This window comes from Podarcis melisellensis (assembly GCF_964234715.1).
Source record: "Podarcis melisellensis genome assembly, chromosome: 3".
Classification (NCBI taxonomy): Eukaryota; Metazoa; Chordata; class Lepidosauria; order Squamata; family Lacertidae; genus Podarcis; species Podarcis melisellensis.
The window spans coordinates 69,482,007-69,506,590 of NC_138530.1; the positions used below are offsets into that span (position 1 = coordinate 69,482,007).

General features: G+C 41.6%; 1 protein-coding gene and 2 long non-coding RNA genes across 11 annotated transcripts in view; 1 reads left to right on the top strand and 2 right to left on the bottom strand.

Annotated features, from left to right (window-relative positions):
• Positions 1–4,572, top strand: part of HS3ST5 (heparan sulfate-glucosamine 3-sulfotransferase 5) — a 137,892-nt gene extending 133,320 nt beyond the window's left edge. For all 8 annotated transcript variants that reach the window (XM_081905750.1, XM_081905751.1, XM_081905749.1 and 5 more), the window contains one exon: positions 2,645–4,572. In XM_081905750.1, the coding sequence (XP_081761876.1) occupies positions 2,645–3,575 (931 nt within the window). In that variant the 3' untranslated portion in view covers positions 3,576–4,572. The remainder of the gene's footprint in view (positions 1–2,644) is intronic.
• The window catches only part of LOC309366867, a 60,291-nt gene that overhangs the window by 28,306 nt on the left and 7,401 nt on the right, over positions 1–24,584 (bottom strand). The gene's annotated exons all lie outside the window — the stretch shown is intronic.
• On the bottom strand, positions 11,858–14,918 carry LOC309366866. Its single transcript, XR_014166897.1, has 2 exons — positions 14,709–14,918; positions 11,858–12,663 (listed from the first exon to the last, which is right to left on the bottom strand). It is a non-coding gene; the product is annotated as an uncharacterized lncRNA (long non-coding RNA).

The window sequence follows — 24,584 nt, forward strand, 5'->3', positions numbered from 1 at the left end:
ATTAAATTAGCACGTGTGGGTGACATTCATAATCCTAAATAGCTTTAGCTGAGGTTTTTCCCCACAACTTCCTCTTAGACTTTGGAAAGAACTGAATAGGTTTCCAGCTCTTTGTCTTACTACTAAGATCTAGAAATACAATCTGCTGCAGTATTGATTTTCATTGTTATTTCCTTTCTTTTTAAGGGTGGAGGAGGGTGTGGGTAAACTTAAAAGTTTCAGCTTGCCTAAGCCAATGCATCCTGCCTTTCCATTTGTATTCCATGCGCATTGGCAGTTGTTTTCAGAAGGAAACTAAAGCAGCAAACAGTAAAAATGTCATTACAGCAGTTCATTTTTGTCTGTGTGTGCATCTGCGGATTGACCTCGAGTCTCGACAAACAGTTATGATGTATTTATGCATCTTCCTTTCTGAAATTTATGAGTGGGCAATTAATGTGCTACTGTGGTAGTTAAAATTATGCATGAGCCTGCAGAGTTAGCTTGTCAAGCCTGGAATCCTATCGCACTTGAAAGATTGCTGCAGGGATGAGGGATTTTCACTATGTTAATTAGCTGTGTGTGTGTGTGTGTGTGTGTGTGTGTGTGTGTTGAAGCTGGATATGCTGGGTGAAGAGGATCTGCCTGAGAATGATTTCCTCAAGCAACAGGACAGATGTACAAAACTGAGCTTGTGAGAACAAATGCAGACCTAAATACCACCAAAAAGATCCACCTACTGTTAAATCCTATGCATCATTTCACCCAGAAAGCGACAAATTTTCCATATTCTGCCGCTTGTCACAATTTAGTTCTCCAGTTTCTTATTTGAAAATGAAGTCCTGCATATACTGAAAAAGGAAGGATCATCTATGCCTAGGCTGGCATTATCCCACCATCCACCAGCAAAACTCCATACCTTAACGATATGCATAATGGCCATGGCCAATTATGCAGTTTCATGTATGGGATGAAAATTCCTTCTTGACTCCTGCAGAAATTTGTCCTGTGCCCTGAGGCATGAAATTTAATTAACCTTATCACCAATCTAAGCTTGCACAGCTACAAATGTTATTAATGGTCATAAAATTATCCAGACACAGTACTTGACTCCTTGAACTCGTGCAGCAGTGAATGCTACAGGATCCATATATAATTATTGCTAATGGCATGAAGGGTTTATTCCAATATCTCCTGTTTTTACCAAGCTGTGAGGGGCTTTTATTCACTAGTGAATCCTGTTCTGTTGCTGCAGAAGTCTGAGTGTCTCAATAGGCTCCTTGATCTGCAGTCACGTCATTCTAAGTGTAGGAAAACTAATACCTTGGGATTAACTTATGGTTGCTGCTTTTCTTTCCCCACCTCCTGGAGCTATTAAAAGTGATTGCTGCTGTGGTGTCAGAACCTGGGAGGAGACAACAGTCAGTTAAGCTGGAGGAAGGAGTTATACTTAGAGAGTCAGAGCAAAAGGACACACAAATATATGCCAAAGCCAGTTGCTGCTCAGGCAAAGCCTTAGCCCAAACAGGAAGTCTTTTATAGCTCTTCCTGTCTAGGAGGTATAGAAACTGATACTACTGCTCATTGCTCAAGGAGCTGCTCTAAATCACAGTCCTGTTGCTCACCACATGGTTCAACTGCCTTCAGACATGCAATGATCACTCTGTATCTGTTTTATGTACAGACTGCAGTTGTGTGATAAAAATACTGCCCACTTACACCAAAGTTTCCATTCACATATTTCATGCAAGGAATATCTGAAAGGGTTGCTCTAGAATGGTTCACAAGGACACAAGCAGTTGCTCAAAATTCTTTAGCATTGATTTCCTTAGAAGTTCATTTCAAAAAACCATTTCCTTTTTGGAGGGGGGAGGGGTTGTTCTAAGAACGAAAATTCCAGTAGGAGCATTTTAATTCCAGGCAATAGGCAGAGGTGGGGAAGAAAATCAGCAACACTGCCTTGTTCAATCAGAAGTGGCTTCCATTTATGTAGCAAGATACTTGGATTCCAGTGTAGGCTTAAAACTGTGCATGTGGGTGTACACAACAAGCATACGGTTTAATGTGTAACATGAAGGCACAAGCTCCTGATTGAGGATGTTACCAGATTACGGCTTAATACTGCAAACAGGCCATTCAAATGCCAAGACTGACAACAAGGATTTTCAACATATCATATTTTCCACAGAAGTTGAATCCAAATTAAAGGAGAGAGAAAATATGGGCTAGCCTTTTGATGGCATTGAAGTTTTGGGGACACTGTAAAAAGCTTGCATGCATCGATCCCACAATACGCAACCATTTGGAAACATCCATACATATAAGCAGTGGCAACTACATGCTTCATCGGAAACACAGTGTATATCTGTGTGACGCTTCCTGGAGTGGATGAAGCAATGGCATGGTGAACTGTTTTGTGTGTTATCTGTTCTACTGCCATCTAGTTTACTGTCAATTCAACTCTTACCATGATAATAACTGTCTACACCCAGGCAAGTTAATAGGGCTGTTGCAAATCATCCCAGTTGCATAAATGATGTCTCTTGTTACCTTTATGTTGAAATCCAATATCCACTCACCTTACAGAAAGCACCATTAACTTCTGAGCAGTTGTGTAAGATTACACTGTTAATAACTCCTATTTCGCCTCTTTTTTGAATTGCAGACTGCAGCCCATATGCCCTATCGATGGTCGATTTGGACTCCATGGCCAAGATGAAATTCCACTCCGAGCTCTACAGTTTAAGCGTGGGTTGCTACATGAGTTCCGGAAGGGCAATGCCAGCAAGGAGCAAATTCGACTTCACAGTTTGGTCCAACAGATTCCCAAGGCCATAATAATTGGGGTGAGGAAGGGTGGAACTCGGGCGCTGCTGGAAATGCTGAACCTCCACCCAGCAGTGGTCAAAGCTTCTCAAGAAATCCACTTCTTTGATAACGATGAGAACTACGCCAAGGGCATCGAGTGGTACAGGAAAAAAATGCCATTTTCTTATCCTCATCAGATAACCATTGAGAAAAGTCCAGCATACTTTATCACAGAGGAGGTACCTGAAAGGATTTATAAGATGAACTCCTCCATCAAATTGCTGATCATTGTCAGGGAACCCACAACAAGAGCTATTTCTGATTACACTCAGGTGCTGGAGGGAAAAGAAAGGAAAAACAAAACCTACTACAAATTTGAAAAGCTGGCCATTGATCCTAATACCTGTGAGGTGAACACTAAATACAAGGCAGTAAGAACGAGCATCTACACAAAACATTTGGAGAGGTGGTTAAAATACTTTCCCATAGAGCAGTTTCATATTGTCGATGGCGATCGTCTCATTACAGAACCACTGCCAGAACTCCAGCTGGTAGAGAAGTTCTTAAATCTTCCTCCAAGGATAAGTCAATATAATTTATATTTCAATGCCACCAGAGGGTTTTATTGCTTGCGGTTTAACATTGTCTTTAACAAGTGCCTGGCGGGAAGCAAAGGACGCATCCATCCAGAGGTGGACTCCTCTGTCATTACCAAATTGCGCAAGTTCTTTCACCCTTTTAATCAGAAATTTTACCAGATCACAGGGAGGACATTTAACTGGCCCTAAAGTAAATTTCATACAACACTGTGTGTTGCACCTGGAGATATGCCACCGTGTCTCTATTAGAGTAAAAAATATGCACTTTTCGTATACACAGCTATCAAAGTAACCCTTTTTCATGCATACTTGTATATATGCAGTGTGTGACCAAATATAAGGTGGGATCAATTTTTCTACAGAGCAGTGAATAACATAAAATTTACTCTCTGCATAATTGCATCGTTTTATGCTATACAATTAAATGAGAAGGTGTCATTTAAAGGAATTAACTCAGCTACTCAGTTCAAAGGGTCAGTACTCTATTTGCTCCGTAAAATTTAATACCAAACATATCTAGAGAGAAGGCAGAATATTATGGTAGAATTCATTGCAAGAATTGCATTGAAAGGTCTAAGATGGGCTATTATGGATACATATTGCTAAAAGAATATTGACCCTTTAAAGGTGTAAATCTATGCTTCAGGCTTATATTGGTTTAACAGTCACTCTTTCAAAGTAACTATGCTTCTTTGACCAGGGGCAGGGAATCTGTAGTACAGAATTCTCACCTGACTACTATTTCCAGGATTTTTTATTGGGGTGGGGGGGACCATACTAATTAAACTGGCAAAAAACCAATACAAGTTTGCAGTGTAAATATATCCCTTGTAATGCTGAGTTCTACTGGAACTCTTTTCCTATTGTTTGAAAAGAAATTCTCTCATGCAATCAACATTGTTTCAAATTTCCTGTGGTGAGTTTGCACTATTGTTTTTATTGTATGGATCATCTTGGCACTTGTAGCATGTCAATCATGTGTCGAAAAGGAAGTCTTTTTTTCCCCTTCTATACTTGTACGTTGACAAAGAGAAACCTGCTGTACATAATGTATATTGTTTGTAAATACTGGTTTCACACTAAGTAATTCTATTTTGTAAACTGAATATGGCTATTTAATTTATTGTGAAAATTAAATTTATTGTGGTATTTAAAATGGAATGGATTAAAATTGCTATATGTGCAACTGGCTTTCTCATTTTCTTTGATGAATGTCACATTATTTCAAACACCATACTTTTCAAAGGAGGCAATTCACATGTTCAGTTGAGAGTTAAGCTTAAACAAGTATAAATACACACACACACCCTGAATCAGCCCTTAGAAATCTAGGCAATCTATTATTAATAATATTTATTTATTTACATAAATTGTATACAGCCCTTCAGCTGAAGATCATATGGTGGTTTACAACATAAAAATACAAAATGAAAAGACAAATCATACAGCATAACAATCATATTGCTGTTTTCTGGAGTATCATAGCAAATATTAGTATCATGAATTCTAAAATAGTAATAGACACATGATCAGAGTGCTATTGTCTGCTATAATGGAAGTTCAGGTAGAATGTATACTGCAAACAGGAAAGGTACTACTAAAGCCAAGAGGATGCCAGCATGGTTAATGAGCAAAGTCAAGGAAAGTATGAGAGGTAAGAAGGCTTCCTTCAGAAAATGGAAATCTTTAAACTCATATTATCATGAACTATACAACCACAATAATGGTAATGAAATAGAACTGCAAAGGAAAATAATATATGGGCTTACCTGGGACTTCACTGCGTCCCACCCATCAGTAAAACTAATCAATTCAGAGAGAAGACTTGAGTTTAAGGTAATTTATTATTGAAAACTTTAGAAATGATGTACCACATGCTGCTGTTATTCTAAAGCAGCAATGCGGCAGCAAGCAAAGGCTATAGCAGCCAAGTCTGCTGCTTGTGGCTGGAAAGCCAAACAGGAAGTTTGTGACTGTTGCCATGGGAACAAAGGGGCAGTCCATTCTGTACTGAGCACCGGATGTTAGCTCAGTGGGTTTGTCATATGACCTGTGCTAGAAGGACATGGGTGGAGTTTATTCTAACTGCTGATGAGTGCAGACATGTTTTCTCTGTACTGAAGTAAAAGACAGGAATAAAAGATGTAAATAGATTTCTGTCTGCTTCTTTCCCCTCCCTGGGGACACCAAAGGGGAGAGAGGAGCAGTTGGTGTGTTTTCCTCACAGCCTGAGGAAAATCGCCGGAACGGACCTCGCGTATGTTTTATCCTGCCGGGAGTCGCCGGAGGGAGGTCTAAGGAATTCAGCCGGTGCCTGAACAGATAGGCACATACCTCAGGTCGGGCTTGAATTCCAACAGTGGTAGCAGAGGATGGTTTCGATCCATCGACCTCTGCATCAAGAAGTGGCCTCCATGGAAGCCTGAGGTGAGAAAGCTGATTCTCTGCAGCCAGAAGCTGACCAGAGGAAGCTGACAGCCAAGCTACGGAGCCCAGGTATGGGATTTTCGGGCTTAAAGGTGTGAATGCAGATTGATTTATTCTCTGCTTCAAGGGAGCAAGGTTTGATAAAAACAGCTTCAGTCAAAAGAGAAACCGCATTCCAAACATTCCTGTGGTTAATCCTGTCCAAGGAAAAGGAATGCTGTTGCTTAGCAACGAAGGCCAGTTTCACGAGAGGGCTGGACAAGTCAGCCTTTTGCCTCGGAGAGGCAAAAACAAGGTTTTGTTATGACTTAGGCCCAAGCAAACAAACTGTTGGAAAGGGACTTTCCAAAGCAGCTAGCGTTGAGAGCTGCCAGGTGCACAGAGTGTAAACAAGCCAGCTATTGGATTTTAGAGGCTTGTGTCTGAGAGTCAATGCAAGGACTCAAAATGGATGCCAAGAAGGGCAGTTTGCCTTCTCCGCCCCTTTTGACCAGTGACAATTATGCATCTTGGTCTATTAAGATGAAGGCCCTGCTGCAGAATCAGAGACTGTTTGGGGTGATTGAGAACCCCATTCCAGCAGCACCAACGCGTGCTTGGGAGTCACAGGATGTGAAGGCCAGAACTGCTATAATTCTGTGCGTGTCAGATTCGCAGCTGATAAACATACAAGATTTAGACCACGCGAAAGATGTTTGGGACACGCTGAGAAGGACACATCAGAGAGATGCAGGTTCTTCAGCGTTGCTGTATTTTGAGAAGCTGACCAACCTGAGGCTTGCGCCTGATGGAGATGTTCAAGCGCACCTGACGGAAATGAAATTTCTGTGTCAACAGATGGTGGAACGCAACTTCCGTCTGCAGGAGGAAGTGTTTTGCTTCATGGTGATCAACAGTCTGAATCGGACTTACAAAACGGTTGCCAGTCAGCTGGGGTCTCTCCCAGCAGCTGATCTCACTTCGGAGAGGGTCTTTGCCGTGGTTCTGAATGAACATGACAGACTTGCCGCCCTGGAAGTCAAGGACAAGGGGAGACAAGAACGGAGTTCTGACACCCCCACTGCTGTTGCTACTGGAGAAAACGCTGTAGCTTTGAACGTTGTCCGATGCTACAATTGTGACCAGATTAGGCATCTTCAGCGGTACTGTAAGAAGCCACGTCAGCACAGAGGAGCTAAGGCGAGCTCCGCAAAGTCTGAGGCGTCAGACAAAGGTCACACCAAGCCAAAGGCAAAGACTGCAAAGGCTTTGATGTCGCTAAAAGCCACACCAGAAGCGGGGAATTTCTTTATCCTAGACACCGGATGCACGCAGCATATGTGTCGACACAGAGGACTATTTTCTACGTTTGAGAAGCAAAGCTTCGCTGTGCAACTAGCCAACGGTCAAAAGCTGGAAGCCACCGGAATTGGAACTGTGTATCTTAAAAGTCTGAACTTGACTATAAGCAGTGTTTATTTGGTTCCAGAGTTGAAGTATAATCTGCTCAGCGTTTCGCAGATCGCCAAGAAGGGACTAAAACTGTCCTATGATGATGAGAAATGCGAGATCTACAAAGATGGAGAGTTGTATCTTTCTGCCAAAGAGAAAGATGGACTGTATTTGCTGACTTTTGATCAAAGTGATTACATGGAATGTAATTCTTGTGATTCTAACATGATCTCTTTTACAGGTGTAGCCAAGAAGAACACCAAGCAGGTCACCTCGAGGGTCAACAAGGCATTTCAGCGGGTGTATGCTGATGTGATTGGTCCTCTAGCGCCTTCTAGAGGCAATGCAAAGTATTACCTAATATGTGTTGATTCTTTTACAGGTTTTGTCTGGATTTATGTTTTGGAGAGACCGAAAGAAGCCTTAGAAAGGTTTAAAGAGTTTTGTGACAAGGTTAAAAATATGCATGATGCTGACATAGATTGTCTTTGCACAGATGAGAAGCCAATTTTTCTTTTACAGGAGTTCCAGAGGTTCCTGAAGAAGAAAGGGATAAGACACAAAACTGCTAGTTCCGAACAAGCTTGGAACAAATGTGTCTGTAGTAGAGTGAACAAAGAATTGCAAAAGGGAATGGAAGCGCAATTGCTTAGTTCACATCTGCCACATGAGTACTGGGCTGAGTCGCTAATGTCATTCTGTTACACGTGGTTGAGAAAGTTTTCAAAAGAGTTGGGAAGTTCTCCTTTTGAGAAACTGTTCCACAGAAAACCTTCTGTTGCCCATTTCAAGGTTTTTGGGTCTCATGTGAGAACAGAAGCTCCAGGTGGAGTGAAGAATGCCAGAGGCATTTTTGTGGGTTATGAAAAGGGTCTCTACAGAGTAATTTTGTCTGAATCTGGTCAGGTGATTCTCACAAAATTTCTAGAGAGTGCTCCTGAAAAGGAGAGAGTGATTGTTCACACATTTCCCACAGGAGATGATGATGATTCTGATGATGATGATGATGAGTTTGATCTTATTGAGTTCAGTACTACTGATGATGACAGCGATAGCTCAGACAGCTCAGTTGTCACAGTCATTGAGAGGAAATCTCACATAATGACTAGACCCTCAGAAGAGGAGGATGAACCACTGATTAAGCTTAGTACTGGTTCTCCAGAGAGTTCAGAGGCTGAACCAGAAATCAAAGAAGAGCAGCACCTCTTACGTAGGTCTGAGAGAGCAACGAAGGGTGTACCACCCAAGAGGTATTCACAAGAGTTTGCTAACTTATGTGTTGCTGTTGTAAACGACCAAGGTCAGATTGAAGCTGTGTCTGAGTCAGAGACAAAGGCACAACAGAGAGTTGTTAACCAAGGTAATGCAGAAGCACTCATTCCTTGGAAGTCACACAACCAGAGAGGTACATTGGTAAAACCAGTGGCGGGTAGTTCCAAGGGTGGAACTGAAACAACAGGGGAATGTTATAAGTATAACAACTGTTTGTTTTCTTCTCTGGATGACGCTTTGCTCGCAGCACGCATTGATACTTTAGGGGGAGTATGTTATTCTAAAGCAGCAATGCGGCAGCAAGCAAAGGCTATAGCAGCCAAGTCTGCTGCTTGTGGCTGGAAAGCCAAACAGGAAGTTTGTGACTGTTGCCATGGGAACAAAGGGGCAGTCCATTCTGTACTGAGCACCGGATGTTAGCTCAGTGGGTTTGTCATATGACCTGTGCTGGAAGGACATGGGTGGAGTTTATTCTAACTGCTGATGAGTGCAGACATGTTTTCTCTGTACTGAAGTAAAAGACAGGAATAAAAGATGTAAATAGATTTCTGTCTGCTTCTTTCCCCTCCCTGGGGACACCAAAGGGGAGAGAGGAGCAGTTGGTGTGTTTTCCTCACAGCCTGAGGAAAATCGCCGGAACGGACCTCGCGTATGTTTTATCCTGCCGGGAGTCGCCGGAGGGAGGTCTAAGGAATTCAGCCGGTGCCTGAACAGATAGGCACATACCTCAGGTCGGGCTTGAATTCCAACAGCTGCATCAGTTCTGTACTACAAGCCAGATACAGTCAAACCTCCATTTTCGAATGTCTTGGCTGCTGAATGATTCAGAAGCTGAACGCCCAAAACCCGGAAGTGAATGCTTCTGTTTTTGAACGCGCCTCGGAAGTCGAACGTCTTCTGCTGCACGTTTTTCCATTTTCACCATTCACATTCCCAACAGCCCTTCACTCAGACATTTCAGAAGTCAAACAGACTTCCGGAATGGATTACGTTTGAAAACTGAGGTGCCACTGTAGTTACTGACCCAAAGTCGCCCAGTGTGCTTCAAGGCTGAGTGGCTCTCCTCAACCTCAGCCTGATATTTTCACCACTACACCACAATGACTTGTACCTTTGCACAGGAAAGAACCATTAATTGAAAAAGGTTGGGTCTATCTGGGTTTTCTCTGGGTCATGGACACTGTGTTGAGGCCAGGGCTTCAAGCTTAAAGGCAAGTTAAATTCAATTTAGCTAGATTGCAAAATACATGGTTTGCGTGAATGTGTGTTTGAGAGACAAAGAGATTTGTGGGAAGAAAATGACCATATAATAATGACCCCTAGGCTGTCTCTAATGAATAAAAGTCAAAACTGCAAAAAGGTGGAGATAATTAATTAAAAACAAACTTTAAAATTGGGGTAACAAACACATCATAGAACATTAATGCCCTTCAAGTAATTTGGTTATCATTGATTGAGAGGTCCAAAGTGGCAGTAATAGATTCCTAATACCAGAAGAGACATACAGTTGTTTAAAACTAACATGACAGACTGAAAAAAACAGCAGCTCAGTTAGTTAGAATGTAGACAATAGTGAAGCTTAAGAAATGAAAGAAAGCTTTTTTCACCACCTTTTTATATGTATTTAAAATGTGGATAATGCAGCTTTGTAGCCAGTTAAATGACAGTGAGCTTACCACCCCTAGATAAAAAGGAGTTCAAGCTAGAATCATATTCATGAAAGGAGGCCAATTGAAAAATGCTGTGTCAAGGGGGGGGTGCGGGGGGGGGTACAGTGCAATGAAAAAATGATATTTTTGGAAAGCTCCCAGACTATTCAGTGGCCTTCATGTGCCAGGGAGAAGGATGCATCCATGTCAATAAAATTGTCAGCTGCATATATGGTTGAACCAGTGTTTTTATTAAGATCTAATGAATCTTGGAGCAAAGTTAACCTAGCCCTGTGCTCTGAGAAGGTCTGATCCAGGAACCTACATATCACACTGTTTTCTAACAGTGATTTGGGGCGAAGTGAGGACACTATCACTATGCACTGCCTTCACATAATATTTTTTCTATGTGCGCCCTCTTGTGGACAGATTTATCTGTAAGCAAGCCCCCTGACGAATCTTCACAAACTTTCTTTAGACCATAACAGCACATTTATGAGAGAGCTTCTTATAAATGCTTTTATGACTGCATACAAATGAGTCAAAAGATTCTATCTTCCAGATGTTCTATGGAGCCAAGAGTCATAATCACAGTCCTCAGACTGCTTACTCTGGAATAATGCCATTGAAATCAATAGGACTCATTCAGAGTTTCGGATTTGAAAGCTACCATCAGGATTAATGTGCTGGAAGAAAACTCAATAACAGCTGGGATGCTAATTCCACCAGAATTCTTCAAAATCCCAAGTGATAATAGAAACGCCGACGCTTTGCTGATACTTCCTGTTTAAAACTCAAAGCGTGGCCTTCAGGGGAGGAACAACCATCCTTTAAAGGGAATTGTGCTGAAATACTCTAAGAGACTTTCGACCTTTTGGCATTTATCTCTTAAGTGCAATCTGTGAATAATTCATTTCATCTATTTCAATCAGATTCAAATGTTGGGTGAAAATCATATCCATTCAGCTCATTGGTGCGTGGAGAAGAAAGAGAACCACTGGTTTAGTTTTCAGTCAAATTTGTAGCTGCTATATAACACTGCAGCATTTGTATTTCTCCTATGAACACCCTGCTGGAGTGTTTTGAAATGTTAAGAGACATGCATATCAAAGAGGGCAAGACTGGGTGCTAGAGCATGTGTTTCACCCAGATGTAATCCCTAGAAACTCAAGTTGAATGCCATCAAGAAGAGAGCTGAAAAAGTGTAAGAGTGAGACAACAGTAAGATCATCGGCATCAGCATAAGGCAATTTCTTATATTTCAGTTATGTCCTGACCACAGATTTATCTGAGAGACCGCTAGCTGACTGATAGTTGTGGTACAGTGGCTGCAGACCTGGACTTGGAACAGGTAGGGGTAAGGATGCTTCCACAGTAGAACCTGTTTCTGTAGCTGAGGCTTGAGCCTTCTTAATGCATTAGTCACATATAGAGGGAAAGCATGTTGAAAAGAGTTTCTTCCCACTCCCAGGGTCTGGCTTCTCCTGCCCCCACTACTGCAGTCTGTTGGGATGCTGCTGGGAGACGGGTGTCTAACAGGCCCCCAACTGGCTCCAACTACTGGTCGGCAGCCGAGCGAAACTCCGGTTCTCGGAACAGCATCAAAACTGTGACTCAAGCCTCAGAAGCTTAAGCACGCAAGCCAGCAGAGATAAAACTCTTTGCAGCAGAAGTAGCGGACAGAGACATGTGTAAGCATATTTGCAGCATTTATTCAGCAGCAGGACAATGGAAAACCATGTCTGCTTCCCTTCGTGTCCAAGCAAAACAGGAAAAAGCAAAAGCAATATACAAACGGAAGTTCCCAGCAGACTGTGCTGGAAGTAAACAGGCATGTGACACACAACAGTCATGCCTGAGCCTTTTAAGGTGGAACGGAACTATATCCTAACACAGTCATGTTTACAATACTCTACAGCAGGAAGACTCCTCTAGGAGTGAGGGTTCTCTGCAACATTGAGAAGCCTGATAGCCTTTGTTTCTAAATGGCACGGGAATCCTCCACAAACATGTGAAGATTCCCATTGCATTTCATGATTTACACGACAGGAGTAAAAGAAGTTATGTGACTTTGGTAGCATGGCCACATAATATGTCACAAGGTCCCTTTTCCTCGACACACAAGCATTGCACTTTTGAAATGAGGTGGACAGAGAATTAAAACAGAAATTCCACACAGCGCCTAATATACCATTGTATGATAAAGCAATGCCCTTTCCTTTGACAAATATCCTTTGATAATGTCCAACCACTTCCATTCAGCAAAGGTTCTTTCCAATGTTATTTGAAAGCTTCTTCTATATAGCTTCATCCTGTTTTATTGATTCCTGTTGATCAAGGCCAGGGAAGTAGTGATGAGTAGCCCATGATCTGCACTTTCAATATCCTCTGTTGTCTCAATGCCAGCTTCTCCTCCGACTTGTTTATTCTCGTTTTTCTTTCTTTGTTTAATGGCGGGTTTTAGGAAACCAGTAATTAATGCCTACATGCCTGCCTGCCTGCTTGCCTACACAGACAGGGGGGGAGAGGAAGAGGAAGAGGAAGAGGAAGAAATGAGTAGGGGGTGGAGCAATGCTATTCAGAGATTATTGCTATCAACAGGGAAAGAGTGAAGGCACAATCCTTGGCAGCATCCCTCTATCACATTGTTGTCAACAAGCCTACAGATATCAATGAATTGTGTGTGTGAAGGGTTCTTCCCCCATACTTTATAGTGGTGGTGGTGGTGGTATTATTGTAAAATTTGTTTAACGCCCTTTATCCAAATATCATAAGGCAGTTCACAACATTAAAATATGAAAACACAAAATACATAATAAGATAAAACTAAACCAAATCAATAATCCCCCCAAACATATTTAAAAGGCCATTGAATGTTAATCAGCCGAAGGCCCAGTTGAAGAGAAACGTTTTCACCTGTCACCTGAAGATATGTAACAAAGGTGCTAGGCAAGCCTTCCTCGAAAGAGCATTCCACAAGCGGGGAGCCATCGCAGAAAAGGCCTGTTCTCATGTTGTAACCCTTTGGACCTCTTGTGGCACGAAAACCCAACTTCCACCCTACCACTGGGCCACTGCCACCATCCCATTTTTCTTATTCCATCTGGACTCTTAATTTGCCAAAAGCTGGAAGCTATGGGGTACAGGTGTGTGGTACAAAGCTAGTCAAATGCAGTTACTGTATTAAATTAAAGATATTAACATTTGTTTCAAGATTGTGAAGTCCACAATACGTTTATCTAGTTGTCAGGGACTGGGCAGAGGAGGAATAATGGAGACCGCCTCCCCAGCCTGACCTTTCCAGAGAAGAGGAAGACATTTCAGAATTACAACAGGGGTTTGAGGGAGGTCAAGCTCAGAGAAAGATGAGGGGGGAAGTTGGGAAATCATGGGAGAGGAGGAGCAGGCAGAGCTGGAACAGTAGCTGGCTGATACGTTATCATTAGAAAGCATTCCAGACCCACCATCTCCCAGAACCCAACGAACCTTAAAAGTAGGAGAGCAAAGAGTTTGAAGCAGAGGGCAGTTAGTGGCACCCATAGAGGAGGTGATGCTGATGATGAATGAGGAAGTGGGAGAGAAGGGGGGGTAGATTTACTTGTGACAATGCCATTACCCAAGAGGCTGTAAATATTGAATAAAAAGCAGCCAGTAAGAAACTTTTCCATGCCTTTGTACGTGCCTGGCAACCAGTTGTGGGAGTTGCCTGCAGCCGCCTAACACTAGTTACTTTAATATGGTACTGTATCTTCAAATGCCTGTTGTCTTTGTCCATGGAGTTTTCTTGGCAGGGATACTGGAGTGGCTTGCCGGTTCCTCCTCCAGGTGGATTACGTTTGGTCAAAACTCTCCACTATGACCTGTTCATCTTGGGTGCCCTGCTCAGCATAGTTCATAGCTTCTCTGAGTTATTCAAGCCCCTTCGCCACGGCAAGGCAGTGATCCATGAAGGATCCAAGGCGTTTGGGAGCCAAGGTACGACTGTATAGGCTTCTTATAACCTATTGAAGCATGCTAATTAGGCAACTGTGGGACACGGGTGGCGCTGTGGTCTAAACCACAGAGCCTAGGACTTGCCGATCAGAAGGTCGGCAGTTCGAATCCCTGCGACGGGGTGAGTTCCCGTTGCTCGGTCCCTGCTCCTGCCAACCTAGCAGTTCAAAAGCATGTCAGAGTGTAAGTAGATAAATAGGTACCACTCTGGTGGGAAGGTAAACGGCGTTTCTGTGCACTGCTCTGGTTAGTCATGCTGGCCACATAACCCGGAAGCTGTACGCCGGCTCCCTCGGCCAATAAAGCGAGATGAGCACTGCAGTCCCAGTGTCGTCCGCGACTGGACCTAACAGTCAGGGGTCCCTTTACCTTTGCCTAGTTAGGCAACTACAGAAACCAAAAATTCTGCTCAGTCTATTCTATTCTATTCCCAGCACAACAGGAAACAGAAGGATATGCACCAACAGTGATACAAAGGCGGCAGGCCTACTCAAATAGGGGCACAAGGTATCCCACTTAATGTTATGAAGCAAAATAAACATGCCAGTACCTGCAACACAGTTGAAGAGAGCAAAACATGGCGCTCAGTCATTGGTGTGGGACAAGGAGACAAGATGGGGATGTACTGTTGCCAAGGCATGTCCAGAGAAGAGATGCAACTTGATGACATAATTGTTGCCACGGCTGGTTGTGGCTTGTAGTGGGGATTGCCCAGTCAGTGTGAGGAGGAGCAACAACCCTCTGACATTCATGGTCACCAGAGGAGGGGAAGGTTTCGGCCCACTTAGTGACTGCACCCATTTACTTATTTCATATATGTGAAGCATTGCCATTCATTCAACTAGAAGGGGATAATATTCATTTTTTCTATATTATCACTACTTCTTCATATTTTTGTGTCTTCTCTATATTCTATATTTATTTGAACAGAAACATACACATGGTCAAAAAAAGGATACTGCAGTTTGACGTAAAGTATACGTAATGGCATAGTCTGACCCATCCAACAGAGTTGGATGATAGTCTCCACTGACAAGGACCAATGGGCACCGCGTTAATATATAGCACGATGCCTAATGATGGGTATCTCATTACTACAGAATAAAAAATAGTACACTGAATAAGGCACAATTGTGTGGAATATTTATGCAAGTTCCCTCAGTTCTGGCCAGCCTTTTAAAATCTGGGGGCTATTTGAGCCCTAAGGCGAAAGGACTGGATGGGCTCCTTAGTCACCATGACTTCCCTTTGTTTTTGTTTTTTTGGGGGGTTTTTGGACACAGGTAATTATGTAACATTTTTCCACTGGGAAGAAGTGTAACAGAGGTGCCTGTATGTGTTTTAATAAAATTGTAAAGACAAACAAGTCCAAGGATTCTGTGGGTGGAAGAGAGAAACTAACTGCTAAAGGCAATTTAGGAGAGATCCATTAACACTCTGTTAATGTGATTTTGAGAAGGAACCCTGTAGGTTGGAAATTGGCCAGTTTAATGTCATAATTAAGGGATGTCCAGAGGGAGCTCCAGAAGATTATAGACCAGTTAGTTTAACTTCAATTTCACAGAAAGGCTTGGGCACTATTTTTAGATATCAGTTGGGAACACTAAAGAAAGAAGCATGTCTTGATTAAGAATGGGCAGCCTATTGCAGGGAGGGCATGGTCATGTTTCACTAACCGAGCTAATAAAAGATGTCATTTAGAGATATTAAAGCGGAGGGGTACAAAGGGATGCAGCCGGCATTCTAATTAAATTTTCAGGATGCCTATGAGGAAGTTTCACTATATAGAGGAGGTCTAAAGGGGATTTCAGAGAAATGGAAGAATGTGTCTTCTGCCGAATGCCATATATTAAGCTGCTGCCACAGCAGCAAATGCCTCAGCACTAGAAAATTTGTTTTAACTCTGGAGAATGATTGTCCAGGATGGAATCAGTTGAAGGTAGCACCATAGAGTCATGGGTAGGATTAGCCCCACTGTTTTCTCTGGTCAAAGAGGTCTGGCAAGTTTGATGCTACAGATAACTTGTAGGCAACTCAACAGAGCTTTAATAAACTGCTTAATCAAAGAATCCCTAAGCAGTGACTATAGAGCAATCTAAAGCAATTATCAATATACAAATAAAATCAGCATAATGTAAAAACAGATATATTACAACTTGTTAGCATGTCTAGACAGGCCTGCCAAAACAAAACTTGTTTTTGTTCAGTTTTGGTGTTATCAGCATAGACGTAGAATATGGAAGCTGGCAGATCCCTGAAAATATACTCCATAGGAACAGAAGGAATAGGATTTCCCTTTCCCTTCCCTGTAGCAGACCAGTTCTTCTGCCATCCTTCTAATCCCCAGGTGGAAAATGGTTCTTCAGCACATTTCCACTGGCAGCAATTTGGGTAACCCTCTGCCAGGACCCATCGTCCTCCACCAACACCAGCTTAGCTAAAAACTACCTAGAATAACTTGGGGAAGGAGCCATTACTGGCAATGGATGGGAAGGACATGCACTTTTGTTCCCAAGATGCTTTCACCTTGGGACAGAAATTAGTGGAGCACCTCCATCACACACACACACACACACACACACACCAAAAAAAAAAAATCAGATCAGGTGGCTCTTTCTCTTTCCTGGTGGTAAATGTACTGTTTTCAACACATTTTATGACACTGTTTCATTTTATGACACTGGAACAGAGGCATCAGCAATTAAAGAAGAGTTTGGATTTGATATCCCGCCTTTCACTCCCTTTAAGGAGTCTCAAAGCGGCTAACATTCTCCTTTCCCTTCCTCCCCCACAACAAACACTCTGTGAGGTGAGTGGGGCTGAGAGACTTCAGAGAAGTGTGACTGGCCCAAGGTCACCCAGCAGCTGCATGTGGAGGAGCGGAGACGCGAACCCGGTTCCCCAGATTACAAGACTACCGCTCTTAACCACTACACCACACTGGCTTTTGCAGGAATTTGCAGGGACCAGGGTGGAGATATAAATGTTGAGAGTTTGGGGTATCAATCAGGATAGAACCCTGGGTCCCCTTTCCAAACCTACAACCTGAGGGTAGAATGTCTAGGAGGAAGCTTGCCAAACCAGTTCCTTTGTCATAGTAATAGGGTTGACTGGCTTGTTAAATACCACAATTTAGCACATCCAAATAAGTTGCTCTATGTGATACAAAAAATGGATGGGTCTTTTCCTCACTCCCCACACCTGGCCGATACAGAGGAGAATAATAGAGCTGTTGTGTTGAAAGAGCTGCAAAGCTGGATGGGAGCTAGAAGTGTGTCTTGCTCTCTCTGTGTGGGGCTCTCCTGGAATCTGAAAGGGGAAGCAATGTGAATATTTATTCTGTGAGCCCCACCATCCTATGCTCAGGTTGTATATATGTGTAGATTGAGGTCATTTTATTTGTAATAGTGTTTTAACTATTGTATGTTTTAAAGTATGTTTGTGACTTTTTCTCACTTATATTGTTTTGTCTTTTTTGTAAACCACTTTAATGGGCTTTTTTTTTTACAATCAAGCAGCATATACACTTTATTAAACAAACAAACAAACAAACAAACAAACAAGCACACGAACCATATGTCCTAAAGATATCATAGTCTCTGCTGTCTTTAATTCCAAGAAAAATATGTCCTGGAGTCTCTTGACACTTGGAGATTTGGGTTGCACATAACACATTTTTCTTTGATTGTCATTCCAATATTAGTTTCTGAAACAGGAGCTAATATATTATGCTGAATGATGGTGTGTTTCAGTGAGTAAATAATAAGTAAAGCATTTAACCGTTTTCAGTAACTTAGCAGTTCCAGCTTCTGGAAGTAAATTAAAGACTTTTTTAAAAAAGAAAAAATTTTGAGGTCAATTTTGTAAGTCACCAGGGAAGGACAAATGTCCTTTGTGGTACCCTCCAAATCTTTTCTGAGACTGAAAAGCACTCTGCAAAACATTATTTTATCAATTAGAATTATTGCACTTTTAGCAAAGTGTGACCTATTTACAAGGTTCAGACTCTTCAATTTACCCATTAGTGGGCATGACCTATCTAGATTTTTTGCTGCATTAGGCAATTAAAGTGTAATTCAGCTAAAATATTCTAGAAAATCAGGCAAACAACTTCATCATCATCTTGACCTATCTATGGTACCAGTGATTCTAATGGATTTCATTTACTTCTAAATGTGGTAATAAATTATATAGATATTCTCTTTAAACTCTAACTCAAAATATATTAGAAAATGTAACATGATTATCAAGCAATATACTACCAAATCAGTTCAAGAATCCTGAGGAGCAGTGAGATGGGTATATGACCTGCACCTCAGGTCAAGCAGGCTATTCATTCTCAACAGCATGTAGGTCAGAGTGCGGCCCCATCAGAAAGCACAATACATCAGATGATTCAAAGACAGAAGAAGTTGGTGACAGCATCCTAAAGATCAGAGTGTAGAAAATCTCTGTTCCCTTTCTCCCTGGAAAGGTCATTCACACAAACCCTTCCACATGTTGAAAGAAGATATGGAAGGGTCACAGGGCAAACCCTGCCTGCCAGTGGCACCATTCTCTAATGCAGTGGTTCTCCAACTTTTCTCTCTGGGCCACATTTTCAGAATAAAAATTTGCTTGCGACATACCGATTTTTTACGGATAAGAAATATATTGGAAAACAGAAACAACTCCTAGCCGTGCTTCATTTATAACACAGAACCCAACTACTTTATAATATGACCATGGGCCATCTAGAAATGATAAAACAATGCAGCTACATAAGAACATGAATCATTCCTAAAATATAATTATAAACAAACCTCTTACTTAAGTATATATACTTAAGTATATATACAAACTCAGTGAGAGGTGTGAGCTTGCTTTGGTGGATAGTCTCATTTATATTAGGTCCAGCTTGAGATAAACAAATCACCTCATCAACACAAAGAAAGTCTTTCTTTCTTCTGATCTTGCATATTTCTCAGAGTTTAAAATCCCTGTTCACAATGACATGCCATGGAGAACTGTAGAAGAAGAGCTAACACTCTTGAAGAGAGGCATGGATAGTGTTTCTGGTTGTATATCAAAAGATGAAGAAGAAGAAGAAGAAGAAGAAAAAGAAGAAGAAGAAGAAGAAGAAGAAACTACACTATACAGGTCTCCTGTTTTGCATACAGTGGTACCTCTGGTTACGAACGGGATCCGTTCTGGAGTCCCGTTCACAACATGAGCAGAACGCAACCTGCGTCTGTGCTGGTCGCAATTTGTCGCGTCTGCGCATGCGCGTGACATCATTTTGCACATCTGCGCATGTGCAAGCGGCGAAACCTGGAAGTAACCCTTTCCGGTACTTCTGGGTTGCTGCGGGACACAACCTGAAAAAATGTATCATGAAGCAAACTCAACACGAGCTATGACTGTACATTCAAAGAACAGTTAACCATGCATGAGCCATTTTTGGACCCAAAAGAGGGCATGACAGGGGTGTAACGGGATGTAACGGAGGTGTGGAGAGCTTATGTGTGCTCTTCCAACACACAAAGACCGGAACACAACCCCCAAGCAAATCGGGGGTTGCCTGTACTATACTACACTGAAATGTTTAAATGTTTCTTTGATTGTTCTTGAATCTTCCCACCACACTCACCATCCTTTCCTGCCCACCAGTGTGGAGTGCTACACGCTTTAAAACCACTGTTGTAATACCTACCGTACTCATACCAACTAGTCTGGTTTGCACATTACACTGAACTCAGGTACCAGTTGTTTCTACATACAGACAAGTGTTTGTATGAAAGGCATTTGATTTGTGCAACTCAACTATTTGTACACACGGGTACAAAGGGTGTACATACCCTTTGAACGTAATGTGTGGTTGCCCCTTCATGGCGTTCAACTCACATATATATGCATAGTGTTCTTTCAGGCAATGAGTGGCCATGATTGGGTGATGCAAAGAGGAGCTCTACCCATGTAAATGGGGTGGAGCCTAGACCTATCTCACATCTTCACTTCAGAATCAGTCTCGATATACTGTTATATTTACAGGGCAACTACCTGGTCTGATGAGGATGTTTATAATTAGCCGTATTAGGTGAGGGTTGCATTTTCCCCTTTTTCATTTCTTTTCAACTAATTTATATTATTCTTGATAAAAAAATTTATTATTCGCAGGTGTTGCTACTTCTGATTTATGCCATTGTTTTAAACAAATTAGTCTGAACATTGGAAATATTTTTATTCAGCTCAAAAGTTGTGGCTGAAAAGCATAAACTATGATCCAAAAATAATATTAATCTTTAAATGAAGTAGAGACTCTATTAAACCATAATGCAGGCTTTATTTGAGCAAATTATCCACTTGTGTGTACTTCTTTTAATTCAGAAAAAGTCAGAGAACGTGAAATGTCAAGAACATAGCAAATATTTACAGCTCTGTATGAAAATGATACAGAAGTTCCAATAGCATAAGTAAAGGGTTGCAGAGCAGTGCAGGTTAGTTTCAACAAAACCATTTATTGGAAAGCTCTTCTGTTAATGGATTGTTGGGTTTTTCTCCCTTAGTTAACTTAAGTGAGATTCTTTGCACGAACAAGAGCTCCCCCTCAAGGAGTAAAGTGAAAAGTTCACTTTCCCAATTGGAGATTACAAACCTAGCAAAGGTTTATCAAAGTGTCAGGGTGGTCTTAACACATGCTACAAAAGGAAAAACCTCCATGTTGTGTTCCAATGTGCAACAAGGACTTTCTGTGTATCACTGCAGACACCCTAACTCAGTGAAGGAAAACCTTTTAGAGACCAAGTGCTCAAACTGCAACCCAAAACCCACTTATATATCGCAAAATGCCAACACGGTAATTTAACCTGTGTATCTCATTTTTTTCTGTGTGTTTCACATTTCTTCTTTATGACTGCTGTTGTAATAAATAATCCTTCATCAAAGTTATTGCATTACATTCCTCATTAGATTATCTTTCCATTGATATATAATTTTATGGTATAACTCAGTGCTTTTTTTCTTAAAAAAATGTTTAGGGGTACTCTCATTTTGACTCAAAAAAATCACCACCGGGGGAAAATAAATACAGTTCAAATCGGGGAAAATAAATAACAGTGAATTTCTTCTCCCGTTAAATTCACAAATTTGTTTAGGGGTATTTGTCCCCCTGCGTCCCCACAGGAAAAAAAGCACTGGTATTACTCCAAAACAAAGTGGTGTTATGAGCCATCAAACCCCGGAAATACATTTTTTCCAGAAGGTTTCACAATTTTGGCCACTAGTGTACACTGGAGGGCTGTACTAAGAGCCACCCTCTCCCAATTTTTAATATGAGATGATAACGATTGCCTGTGTGTGCACATACAAATAAATATAAATAAATAAACCCAGCCAGATGGGTGGGGTATAAATAATAATAATGATGATGATGATGATGATGATGATGATGATGATGATGATGATTTACTCTCTGCTGTTTGATCGCAGCTTCCAAGGAATGAATTTCTCTGTTGGCTTCTGTGGGAAAGCCCAGCGAACATATAAACCCAGCAGTCCCTTCTTAGGTTGCCATCTTCATATGCTTACTGACCTGGGAGTTAAGCCCTGCTGAACTCAAGGTGGCTTACTCCTGAGTAGGAAAAACAGACGAGCAGGAGGCCCTGGCACATCAAAAGTCAACACCTGCTCAGCTCCTTACTTGCTCGCCAGGCCCTAGTGCTGCAGGCTTTGGACAGCACCTCCTCTCCTCCTCCTTCCACCCCCAGCATGGAAGCTATGGCTCTGCTGGAGCGATGGTGCGCGTGCCCACAGAGAGGGCTCTGAGTGCCCTCTCTGGCATGCCTGCCATAGGTTCACTACCACTGCCCTAACTTGTTTGCAGCACAATTCCCCCCCCCCTTCTCTTCCTGGAATCATTCATGCTTGTCCTCAAAATGCTCTTTAAATCTAGATTGCTTTTAGATCCTACTGTCCACAAGGGTGGTTGTGGTTACTTGATATAAGTTTTAAAATCCTCCCATTTATTAGTTCATCCATACTTTTGTCTCTCTGCAGATGCTAAAAGTTAATGATGAAGGAAGTGATGATTGTGCTCTTGGTAGATGCCCACCCCCAATGTCATTGGGAAGGTCTGGATACACAAACACATATTTCTGGAACTGCCTACATCTGTTTTAAAATGGGCACACTCTGGGTTAATGCATAATCAATCTCCTATGAGCTTTTATTTTCTGAATGAAACTACTTTCTCAGGAAGACTTCTAAGGCCAAAAAAATGCAAAAAATCTAACTGGTGTGTGGACTACATGGAAAAAAACCAAGTATTCAGTCCACATTGATCCTAAAATAAAATGTGTATACACACCCTACACAGGCTTACATTCAATGGAATGTGTCTTTTCTAATGTACTTACATCTCAGTCCTGCCCATGTTTAATCTGAAGCAAGTTCTACAATGGAGCTTACTTGTATGCTAGTGGACAGATGATCACGACCGTAATTCCCATTCACATCAATGGGGAAAGCAGCTTTATATGTGGAAACTCTGATTTATTTACAGCATCTATACCCTTCCCTTTAGCCAAAAAGGCTGTCAGAATGGCTTACAAAAATGGCTGGCAGTTCTAAGGCAGTTTCGTTCTGCCCACAGATTCACAAGCTGCAAGCACATGACAGACAAGGGAAAAAAGAAAGGGAGGAAGAAGGGAAAAGCGAGCCCAAGCACTAGCTCTTAAAGTTAGCTTTTAACATCACAACCAGAATCAGTGGAGGTCCTGGCTGTCTTGCTATCTGGATGAAAAGCAGGGGGTTTTTCCTGGTCAATGGGGAAGGGGTTTTATTTGGATTCAGGTTTGATTTTTAATAATGCTTATTTTGCTAGATGGGAACAGAAGCACCAGCATTAGAGAAGCAGGCATCTTATGGCCCATTGACTTGCTGGCAAATTCCTTCCCAAACAGCAGCACATCCTCCTACTCCTCCAGTCAAAGTTGCTGTTGGAATCTCCCTATTCCTGTGCTAACTTCATGCACTTGCCTAGGCAGCTATTCAATGTCTTATCTTGATGGCCAGTAAGGAAAGCCTACCACCCTTATTCGCATGGTGTGGTCCTACCCTTTCGCATGACATCATCCATTTCTACACACAGTTAATTCTTTATGTAAGACGCAGCCTAGAAGTATTTTATTATTAGCTAAGCAATTTCAGGTTACTTATAGAAGGCTAACATAAAACATGAGAGAAATAACTGTTAGATGCCACCCTCTCCTTGTGATACAGTACAATACTTTGCCATGTATTTTCCATTACACAGACCCTCCGCTGAAGCAAGGGAGATTAGAGCTGGTGATTACATCCAGGCAAGGAGGCCAGGACAGCTTTTGGTGCCACCTTGTTTTCCCCACAAACAGCTGACTTGGTGACAAATAAAATAATTACAGGACGGTTACCCTCCTCTCTCCCCAAAGTCAATGGCAGCAAGCTTATGCTTCTACAAGAAACTGCTATACAAGAAAGTATAGCATGTATACTCCCTAATGATATGTTTGCAGTAATGTGGCTACAATCCTATGTGGTATTTCTTGGGGGAATAGTGCCCAGTGAATATAGAATTGTTCCACCGGATTGTACTGAATATGTTGTATGACTCATGGGGTGGAACTAGTACTGAGCACTAGCTGCAAAGTAAATGAAAGTGCAATGATTTTTCTGAAAACAATGAAAATGACCGGGGATATTACATACACTTTTATTAATATACATTAGGTCCAATAAAAACTAATCAGTCTTGCTGCTTTTGCATCTTTCATTCTGGTATCTTTCACTCTGGTATTTTTCATTCTGCACACAAAGGTCTGTTCTGCATTAGATCAATGCTTTAGTGCCAAGTTTTTAATGCAAGCTCTGGGTCTTAAAGACCAATACTTTTCTTGGCATAACATAAGGGTGTGTGTAACCACCAAATCCAAACTAACCTACTCTTTAGCACCCCAAATGCCCTGGTGGCCTCCTGTTAAACTGACAGTGGGGGGAAAAAAGAGACAGTTCACCTCCTTGATGAAGAGTAAACTGAAAACCATATGTTCAAATTCCATCTCCCAATCCATATTCCGAACTGCACTATTGGCAGTACTTTGATCTGATGAATAAATTATTTTTAATTTAGCTAAGTGAGATGGTCTGTGCATCCCTATCATTTTCCATTCTGTGTGCAAAACAGAGAGCAATTGCCACATGCTTGTAAATTGGGTTTTGTCAGTAAAATATGCTTGTTTGATACTGGAGGCATTTGCATTTTATATACTTCAATTGCCATCTGCTAATGGTAATTTAATCATTCAATAAATAAAACCAAAGAGAGCAAACATTAATGAAGAAGATGGGAGAAATTCTTAATGGGATAAATTTTTTATTTATTTTTAGAAACCACAACTGCAGCTAGTAATAA